We start from the raw sequence: 10,358 nt of genomic DNA on the forward strand, positions 1-10,358 counted from the left end.
AATCCCCCAAACATATCAGAAATAATGCCTGCAGACGATAAGTCATTATACTGATGCACTTAACTTTGCAGAGAAGAACTAGACACGAGACAATGCATTTCTGTGGAAGGATGTAAATCAGAAGAACAACTTCTTCCTGTGTTTCTGGAGAAACACATACAAGTAACTTCTTACTACTGGCTCAGTTGAAGGAAATCTGTTCATCTCTGTCATGGCCAGTCACATTAAATTTACTTTTATTTGTGTAATATTTTTCCTTGAATTGAACGTGCACCTGTTAAAGAAAAAGCATAGCAAAATACAGAAATCAATCTGCTACCATTCTCCCTTCTCCAGTTTGAAGACAACTTGCAGTTTCATATTGCCCTTTCTCATACGATTGTGCGGAGGGTTTTTCCTCGGGTGGGGTGCCATATCAGCTTCTTTACTTAGTCTTTTCAAGGACTCAGGCTAGCTTTGGACACCTCTGCAGGACATATCACTCATCAGAAGCACCTATTTCTCACTGTACAGGATTAAGGACACCTGGACAACAAGGCCAGACCTACAGAAACAACTTTTGAACACCTGCAGTTAGGCGGGTGAATCCCAACCAGGACACTCTTTTACCAAGTCTCTGAGTTCACACTCAGTGAGTTTACATTTCTTGTTACTAAGTCTTTCTTTCTGGGATTTACCTCCAACTCTGGAGGTAACACCTACCTCTGGGCTAGTTTACCTGAGGTTCCCTCTGCTCACAAGAAAAGGTGTCCAACCTAAAACATGCCACGTGCCACCATTAAGACATGTTCAGGAGCTGCTCTGCTGCACTCATGCCACTAGAGAGCAGTGGTGGTATTTTAAGGATGCTTGGAAAATCCCAGGACGTCTCATTCAACATGTTGGCTAGTTTAGCATTACTGTCTCCACATCACACACTATCCATGGAGCCTGCACAAAGGTCCTGGCTCTTCAGCCTGTTCGTAGGTGATCACTGAATCAGACTAATCACGGACTCGGGTGGGAAGGGACCTCAGGAGGCCTCTAGTCCAACCTCCTCCTTAATGCAGGTTCAACACTGAATTCATGTCACATTGCACAGGGCCTTCTCCAGTCAAGGCTTGAAAAATCTCCAAGGATGGAGGCTGCACAGCCTTGCTGGACCCTCTTCCAGTGCCCGACTGTCCTCTGGGGGGAAAAACGGTCTTCTATCCAGTCAAACCTCCCCATTTTGGTTTATGACCACTGTCCCTCATCTCTCTGCTGTGCGCCTCAGCAGAGTCTGGCTTTGGCTTCTTGATAACCTGCATGTAGGCACTGTGAGGCTGCTCTTAGGTCCTCCCAAGGCCTTCTGGTCTCCAGGCTAGTGTAAGTACTTTTCCCTCAGCTTCTTCTCACAAGTGGGGTGTCTCAGACCCCGACTGTCTTGGTGGTCCCTGCTAGACTTGCTCAGGTTTGTTGACACCGTTCTTGCTGTGGGAGGCCAAACCTGGAGGGGGTACCCAAACATGGCCTAAGAAGTGCCAAGTAAAGGGGGATAAGCACAGCCCTCCACATCCTGGCTGTGCTCCTGTGCACATGGCCCAGGATGCTCTAGGCTCCACTCGCTGCCAGGGCACACTGCTGGCTCAGACTTGCCTGCCAGGACTGCAGGTCTCCCAGCAGAGATGCTCCCCAGCACACACCAGTCTGTCACAGGCACAGCACTTATCATTTGTCCCCGCTGAAGTTCATGAGGTTCCCGGTGGCCCATTCCCCCAGCCTGCCCAGGTCCCTCTGCACAGCCACCCTGCCCACAAGCATATCAACAAGACAAAGCTTTGGGGAGCAGCGAGGGCCAGCTGGGACCTCAGCACAGGCAGGACCCTCCCCATGGGGACACAGACCCACAGGCACAGACCCAGCAGGCAGAGCCTGGGGCTGGCAACAGGCTCCCTTGACAGCCCCAGGCATGGCAAGCAAGGAGCCAGGTCTGGGGCCCATCCAGAGGCGACCTATGGTGCAGGTCTGAGGTCCACCCAGGAGGCAGAGACCAGGCTGGAGACAAGCACACCTACAGCATAGCTCAGGAAGAAGCTGAAGGCCCTGGGCTGAGCTTAAACAGGGCTCCTGGGCCATGGGCAGGGTGGTGTGAGTGGGGCTCCAGGTGAGGCTCCTCAGGGCTATTATGCCCCCTTGCTGCCCTCAGGGCACTAAAATGCACAATGAATGCCATCCCAGGAGGGATAGAGAAGGCATTAAACAGGAACATTTTGACCAGTTCAGAAAGCAATGTTTTTTGTCGGACGTGGAAGTATACCATCTTGGCACATACACTTGGACCTTTTCATCTGCATTATGAAAAGGCACCTTTCATTTAAAGATTGATCTTTATTTTAACTGGCTTAAGTAAATTGCAAACGAATAAACTTCATGCTGCGTCCAATAGAAATGCACTTTTCAGTGTTTCGTCTTGATTACACACACACACACACACGCATATATATATACATATAAAGAGAGGCAAATGTACATATGTATATGTGTACAGATGGAAAGGAACCAAGTCCCCTAGCATTCTTCCCACTACCCTGAGGATAACCTAAGGCAGAACAGACACTGCAATCAAAACTGAGGTCGCTGGGACACTTGCAAAGCAGAGGTATTGGTCCAGCATCACAGAGTCCACCATTCCCCAGCAATGTGCTCCTCTATCACACAGAAATGAAAACAAGGCAATAATCATGTCCACGAGCACAGTAAGCTTAACTGGAAGCATTTATCTATTTATTTTTCAAGATGCATAGTGCCAGGATAACTCTCTTCTCCCAGGGAGAGGATTTGGGACAAAAGAGGTTCCTCGTGGTCAGAGGACAGTGGGGCAAGCAGACCAAAAGGACTTTGGGTTTCCATGAGAAATCGCGCCAGTGAAAAGCTGAAGCTCAGGGTAGCTCTGCAGCTGCTTGGCCCAGCACGTGTTTGATGGGGTGCCTCACCCTGCGCAACAGGCAGGGTAAGGCAACACTGAAGCTGCCCACTCAAAGGAAGAGAAGGCAGAAATTCTACTCCTACTCTTGATTTCTTATTCCAAATGGCAAGGAGGGCTTCATCGCCTGTAACAGGGAAGCTCCCAACTGGTGATCAGCCTGTGACTGTGCAGCGATGTTGCTGGGGCAGCTGGCTGAGCCCTCAAGCCGCAGGAGAGCATCTGCCAGGCTGCACTGGTCCTAGGTCAGGGGATGGCTTGGGTGATCTCTCAAGGTCTCCACTAGCACAGATTTTCTAAACTGTAAGTTGAGACCGATTGCGAACTCACAAGGAACAACATGAATAACCGCGAGCCTTGAGTTGGGACTGCCATCTTCCCCGCTCTCGCCTGGAAAGAGCGCAGTGATGGACACCAAAGGCTCCAGTCCTGAAAGCTTTTCTCTGTAGGAGTGCAAAGATACCGATGTGGAACAAGCAAAGTAGGTGGCTGGGGGAGTCGAGCCGCGCTGGGTGAGGGAGGGCTTGAACACACCTTTAGCGCCCATCACAGCAGTCTTGCAGGGCAAACGCCTTCTACCAGCCCACGTCTCCACTCCAGGTAGATTTCACACAGTCCACAGATCCCTCAGGCTCTCCAGAGACCTTGGAAAGGCTTCCTCTTTTCCTGGAGCTTCAAGTCTGCTTCCCTGCCACCCCCCAGCCAGCTCCCCCTGAGCCAGCTGTCTCCCCAGTCCCTCCCAGAGCCAGCAGCCCCCCTTCCTTCCTCCAGAGCCTCTCCCCGGGCAGGCGGGCACCTCTCTCCCCAATATATGACCTTTTTCTAAACATCATTTATTGGTTCTGGACACCATCTGACAAGGAGACATTTTGACCACCCAGCACAGCATAGCTGATTTGAACTCTGCAGTAAGAAAGGAAGTGGCAAGCAACTAATGCCTGAACGGAGCTGGATTAGCTCCTGAAAAGAAGGATTTGCTAGAGCTGCCCACAAGGACTAAAGGTGATTCAGAAGTCTTTCCAGTCCTACATCACATTTCTACAGAAAAGCGATCGCCAGCCCCATGAGATTATCTCCTAGGACTACCAGGGCATGGCTACCGAGCTATCTAACACTAGCCCCTCTCCTGGCTTTTTCTTTCTTCACTCAGGCTGGGAAGAAAGGATGGTAGAAAACTGCACAGAAGCAATAGAGTTCATTCTTGAGGGGTTTTCAGACTGCCTGGAACTGCAGATTCCCCTTCTCTTGGTTTTCCTGGTGAGCTACGTCATCACATTAGTGGGGAATCTCAGGATGATCTTTCTAATTGGGGTTGACCCTCAACTTCACACCCCCACGTACTTCTTCCTCAGTCACCTGTCCCTTGTAGACCTCTGCTGCTCCTCCGTGGCCACCCCCCAGGTGCTGGCCAATTTCTTTGCTCAGCAGAAAGCCATTTCACTTCTGCAGTGAGCCACACACATGTGGTTCTTCAGCCTCTTTGTGCCTACCAAGTGTCACCTCCTGGCAGCAATGGCCTAGGACCGCTACGTGGCCATATCCAAACCTCTGCTCTACGCTGTCATCATGTCCCCCAAAATCCGTTCCCAGCTGAGAGTTGGCCCTTACACAGTGGGGATTGTGAATGCCGTGACCCATAGCAGCCTTGCTTCCAGCTACGCTTCTGCATGCCCAGTGTGATCAATCACTTCTTCTGTGATATCCCCACAGTGATCCCCTGCTCCTCCTCACACACCCGCACCAACAAGCTGGTGCTTTTCACCCTGTCCTTCGTACTTATGTACTGGCCTATGTACTGGAGAAACCCACATCTCCCACAGACTCCCCTGGAACAGTCGAAGGCCCTAGGATAGATGAGGCCTTTAGCAGCTATGTACAAAGACAAATGCAAAATTATTTCATACACAGTAAGGCAGAAAAGGGGGAGCACAGCCAGAGCTAGACACGAGCCTCTCCTTGACCAACCCAGGCTCCCACAATACCTAAAGGACTTCTCAAGTTTTTATTTGATTTTCTATGGAGTGAAAAACAGGCAAAGATGAAACATCTGATTAGTGAATGCCAACAAATGCATATGAAATGTATGTGTAGTGAGAACCAGAGATGTCTTATTCTTTAAGGAGACCAAATGAGAGGCCTTGTCCACCAGCAGGCAGAGGGAAGAGTTGAAGCTTGACTCACTGGAAGCCCCTCGGCTGGCCTGAACTCCAAGCTCTCATCACCTAGGCTACGCTAGGCTAGGTTAAATCTATTTCTGCCACAGATGGCACTGTTCTGCTTCCCAAAACAAGAAGCTCACTCTGGGGGCCAGCCAGCCAGCCTTCCAGGAGTCATCAGCTTAACAAGCCCTTCTGGGCATTAGGAAGAAAGTCCCTAATGACCCTGAAACCTTCTTAGAGAGCTCACACTCACCTTACCTCATTCTTCCTAACAAGCCACTGCGGGACAACCTCAGAGAGACTATCAAGAAGGAAACTTTCTTCTTTGTTAATGGCAACGAGCACTTCTAAAGCTGTTTGGTTTGTCACAACTACCTCGGCCCTGAAGCCTGTGGTTAGAGAGCTTACGGGTCAGTACGTTGGCATATGCCTCGCCAGTCCTCCACTCCATTGGTACAGAGGTTGCACCAGAGGTCCAAGTCCATGCAGCTTGCCAGCAGCAGCTGAGAAGGCAGCTTCCCCTGGCCACCAAGGGTTGGCAGAAGTCACTTAGCACCTTGCAGCAGGAGCTTGGGGCCTCACAGGGGCTGCAGCATGGAGAGCTAGAAAACTCAGCATGAAGGAGACCCCCAACACACTAGAAGCAAGCATCAGGGGCCAGTAATAGGGCCCATCAGCAGCCCCAGGCACCACAAGGGAAGAAGCAGGTCCGGAGTCCATCCAGGGCCTCCCATCAGGAGCAAAAGGAGACCAGGCAGGTCCAGAGAGCAGCCACAATGTATGTTCCAAGGGTCCATCTAGGAGGGAAGCTACCTGCAGTGCAGGTCTGAGGTCCATCCAAGAGACAGGGGAGGAGCCAGTCGCGCCTACAATACATCTCAGAGAAGGGCTGAAACCCCTGGCCTGAGCTTAAAGGAGCTGCTAGTCCTAGTGAATTCAGCTATTCATGCAGGCCCACATCTTGGCAGCCTTCAGGGAGTCGCTAACCTCCCACCTCAGACTCAAAGGGGACATTACCACCTGGTTTCTCTTAGAGAACTTCATGGCATTGCAGCGTCTGCCTGAGTCAGCAGAGATTACGTAGTCCCTTCAAGTTGGGTCATCAGGCCCTACCCATCAGATGGCAAGGTAGCGTGTGTCCAGCTGAGCCACACGCTTGGTGCACGGGCAGTGCTACCAGGGGCAGGCGATGTTCCTCCTGTCCGCGAGGCAGGGGCTGCCAGCGATGCCTCTGTCGGTCTCGGCAAGGATGCAGGTGAGCCCTCAAGCCCTGACAGGATAATGGGGACCAGTTCCCCCAGCAGCTGCATGCGGAGGGCCCGCCAGCATTCACGACACACAGGTTGGCACCTGAGTCCAGAGTGATGCCTGCACCACCACAGCAAAGGGACGGAGAAGGAAAAGGGAAGTGGTGTGAGCCTTGCAGGGGGACAAACAACCATCCCCTCAGTTTCTCTGCTTGACAATTTTAAAAAGCCTTGATTTCCTTGGTGGTGATTGAGGTCAGCACATGATTTCCAGCTCTGTGTTCTGTAGCAGGGGTGTATGGCGCATGCTGCAGGACCACTCCGCAATGTGATCCAGAGCTAACCAGCGTGGGCATGTGCAGAGTCAAGAAACACAGAGCACAAGGCAGCGACCTGCACCCCGAGGGGCTCTCAAAGAAGCCACGCACAAGAAGGTGCTGGGCAGGAAGATGGCAAGTGAAAGTCAGCATACCTATAAAGAAAGCAGTGCGCAGGAGGAAATAAAGAACATCATTAACTTCAGCTCAGAACCCCTTTTTTTGTACTCGGCCACGGTTTCATATCCCGTGCTGAGCGCAGGAAATGGAAAAAGTGCCTCTGGCCCTCAGTATAATCTAGAGAAGAAAACTTACTTTAAGGGAAGACTCAGAATATGAATTTGAACAACTCATTTAACATGTTCTTTATACATACAGAAGAGTATAGTCAGTCCAAGGATATGAAGTTATACCTTTAATATCCTAGGAGGGTAGTGGTGGTCAACAAATCAGGTAGCACAACACTTCATGATTCAGCCTCAAACTATTCAGATATAGAAATGTAACATAAGATTGTTCATCATTCATTGAGGTTTACATTTTATCACAGCTTTTAAATAGTCTTCATTGAACACTGTACATTCAAACTCCCGTTCACTCAGCATAGGCATTCTGGAAACATGGTGAGACTGCGTGACAAAAATGGAAAATAGAAACATAGTTTTGGCTAACAGAAAAAGGAGATGGTGCGAAGCAGATGAAAAAGCTTTGAGGGGAATTTCAACGTTCCTATACTTTAAGAGGGCCTGTGAGAAGACATTTCACTCATAAAGCCTGTGTTCCTGGAGGACTCTCTTTTATTTTTTCCTGCTCTTATAATCTCCTCCAATTCATTTCACCATTTTCTTCTCTTACTGCCCCTCTATCCTTTGGATTGACTATGTTACGCACTGTTCTCTGCTGTTGCCACACATGTGCGTACCTGCCAGCATGTGATGCCCTCTCCTCTCCCATCGGTGTTGTGACCTCCTGGTGCTATACTAGAAACACTATCATTGCAGATTACTGGGGAAGTGGTCAGTGTAGGTGTTCACTAGCATGGTCAAGGGGAATAAAAATCTTCCTGGGTCACTAGGATAATGAGTCTCTTCCTTTCAGCTCTGTCATTAAGAGCAGCACAAAGTCCAGCCGGAGGCCAGTCACTAGTGGTGTTCCCTGGGGTAGACACTGGGGCCAATACTGTTTGACGACTTCATTAGTGACCTGGATGATGGGACCAAAGTCACTCTCAGCAAATCTGCAGATGGTGCAAAAGTGGGAGGAGTGGCTGATACAGCACACGGTTGTGTTGTTATTCAGAGGGGTCTTGACAGGCTGGAGAAAGGAGCAGAGAGGAAGCTCATGAAGCTCAACAGAGGGAAGTTCACAGTCCTGCCTCTGGGGAGGAATAACCCCATGCACCAGGACACGCTGGGGGCTGACCTGCTGGACAGCAGCTCTGCAGAGAAGGACCTGGGAGTCCTGGTGGACAACAAGTTGAGCATGAACCAGCAATGTGCTCTTGTGGCAAAGGCGGCCACCAGCCTCCCGGGCTGCATGAGGCAGAGCGTCGCCAGCAGGTCGAGGCAGGTGATCCTTCCCCTCCACTCAGCCCTGGTGAGGCCACACGTGGAGTGCTGTGTCCAGGCCTGGGCTCCCCAGTACAAGAGAGACATGGAGCTCCTAGAACGAGTCCAGCAAAGGGCTGTGAAGGTGATTAAGGGACTGGAGCATCTTTGCTGTGAGGAGAGGCTGAGAGAGCTGGGACTGTTCAGCTTTGAGAAGAGAAAGCTCAAGGCGGATCTTATCAATGTATAGAAATACCTGATGGGGGGAGGTAGGGAAGATGGAGCCAGACTCTTCTCGGTGGTGCGCAGTGAAAAGACAAAATGAAATACAGGCAATGCTATTTAAACATAAGAAAAAAGTGTTGATGGTGAGGGTGGTCACACACTGGAACAGGGTGCCCAGAGAGGTTGTGGAGTCTGCATCCTTGCAGCTATTCAAAGCCCGACTGCACACAGTCCTGAGCAACCCACTGTAGCTGATCCTGCTCTAAGCAGAGGGCTTGGACTAGACAGCTGCAGAGGTCCCTTCCAACCTTAACCCTTCTGTGATTTTGTGTGCAGATCCACAGCATCACCATCTCCAGCTCATAAAATCACTTTTTGCCGTTTTGCACAGTGGCAATATATCTATGAGAGTGTTGGGGACAGACTAACTGGAGAAGAAGCTTGTTCTTCAGACAAGAAAGATGTAGCTGTGTCAGTGGGCACAATCAGTCTGAGAGATGGCTAATTAATTTTCCAGTCCCAATCTATGAGGTTTCAAACAGTTTTGGAAGCAGCAGATCTCAGAAACCTGTGTGAAACATTCTCTTTCAAGAGAGGAAAAACAAAGGAAAACAATATAAAATGAGAATGCCTTTCAGAAGTACACTTTCCTCCTGATAATATTGATTGTGGCATGCTTCACCTCCTTGTTCCTCAAACTGTAAATCAAGGGATTCAGCATGGGGATTATAATGCTATAAAAGATGGATGAAATTTTCTTGCTCTCCATTGAGTTCATGGAACTGGGTTGCATGTAATTGAAAGCAGCAGATACAAAGAAGATGGTGACGGCTGCTAGGTGGGAGGCACAGGTGGAGCAGGCTTTGCGCCTGCCTTCAGCAGAGTTCATCCTCATGATGGTCACCGCAATGCGGGCATAGGAGGCGATGATGAGCAGGTTGGTGGTGGTCATGTTGAAGCCCACAAACACAAACATCACAACCTCGTTGAGCCATGTGTCAGTGGAGGAGAGAACAAGCAATGGGGGCCCATCACAGTAGAAGTTATTGATGACGTGAGGGCCACAGAAGGAGAGCTGGAGCAAGCCGCTCGTGTGTATGATGGCATTCAGCATCCCCGCAAGGTAGGACCCGGCAACCAGGCACGTGCAGAGTCCAGGAGACATGACGACCCCGTAGAGCAGGGGGCTGCAGATGGCCACGTAGCGGTCATACGCCATGGCAGCCAGAAGGTAGATCTCAGCTGTGGCAAAAACACCATAGAAGTATAACTGCATGAGGCAGCCAGCAAAAGAAATGGCTCTGTGTTTTTCTGAAAGGTCCAACAGCATTTTGGGGCTGATGGTGCAGGAATAGCAAATGTCTAAGAAGGACAAGTTACTGAGGAAAAAGTACATGGGGGTGTGGAGTTGGGGGCTGACCCTGACCAGCACGATGATGCCGAGGTTTCCCACTAGGGTCAGCGTGTAGGTGCCCAGGAAGAGGGCGAAGAGGACAGGCTTCAGGTGTGGGTGATCTGTGAGTCCTGCGAGGGTGAAGTGGGTCACCCTGGTGCAGTTCTCATCCACCATTGGTACTGTCCTTAATCGCTGCAGAGAGACCTGGAAGGAAGAGGGTGAAAACAATGCTGGATGCAATTTCCACTTCATAAATATCAATGTGAAAAGATGACACTGCCTTTGAGGTTAAATGGAAAAGGAAAAAAGTAAAAGAATTGCTGATTATTCTCTTGCAGTGACAGTAACCTCTTTGGAAGAAAAAACTCAGCAGTTCTTAGAAAGTCTTTTCCATAAGCATCCAACAAAGAAAGCAGGGTGTCACAACCTGTTCTGTGACCCCTGATTCCCTTCCAGGCACAAATCCAGTATCTACATGCAGATTTTGGGGGGCTCATGAGATGTTTCATAAATATAATGATGA

At 50.0% G+C, this 10,358-nt stretch overlaps 1 protein-coding gene across 1 annotated transcript; it reads right to left on the minus strand.

The window, feature by feature from the left end:
• Positions 1–9,073: 9,073 nt before the first annotated feature.
• On the minus strand, positions 9,074–10,009 carry LOC136991855 (olfactory receptor 5J3-like). Its single transcript, XM_067295313.1, has one exon. It carries the CDS (start codon positions 10,007–10,009, stop codon positions 9,074–9,076), a length of 936 nt encoding a protein of 311 aa, XP_067151414.1.
• Between the last annotated feature and the right edge of the window lie 349 nt (positions 10,010–10,358).

Source organism: Apteryx mantelli, chromosome 4, assembly GCF_036417845.1.
Source record: "Apteryx mantelli isolate bAptMan1 chromosome 4, bAptMan1.hap1, whole genome shotgun sequence".
In the NCBI taxonomy this organism is placed as follows: Eukaryota; Metazoa; Chordata; class Aves; order Apterygiformes; family Apterygidae; genus Apteryx; species Apteryx mantelli.

Bases quoted from the DNA above. Each gene is read 5' to 3' on its own strand.
- LOC136991855 (XM_067295313.1), bottom strand. From the start codon at position 10,009: ATGGTGGATGAGAACTGCACCAGGGTGACCCACTTCACCCTCGCAGGA.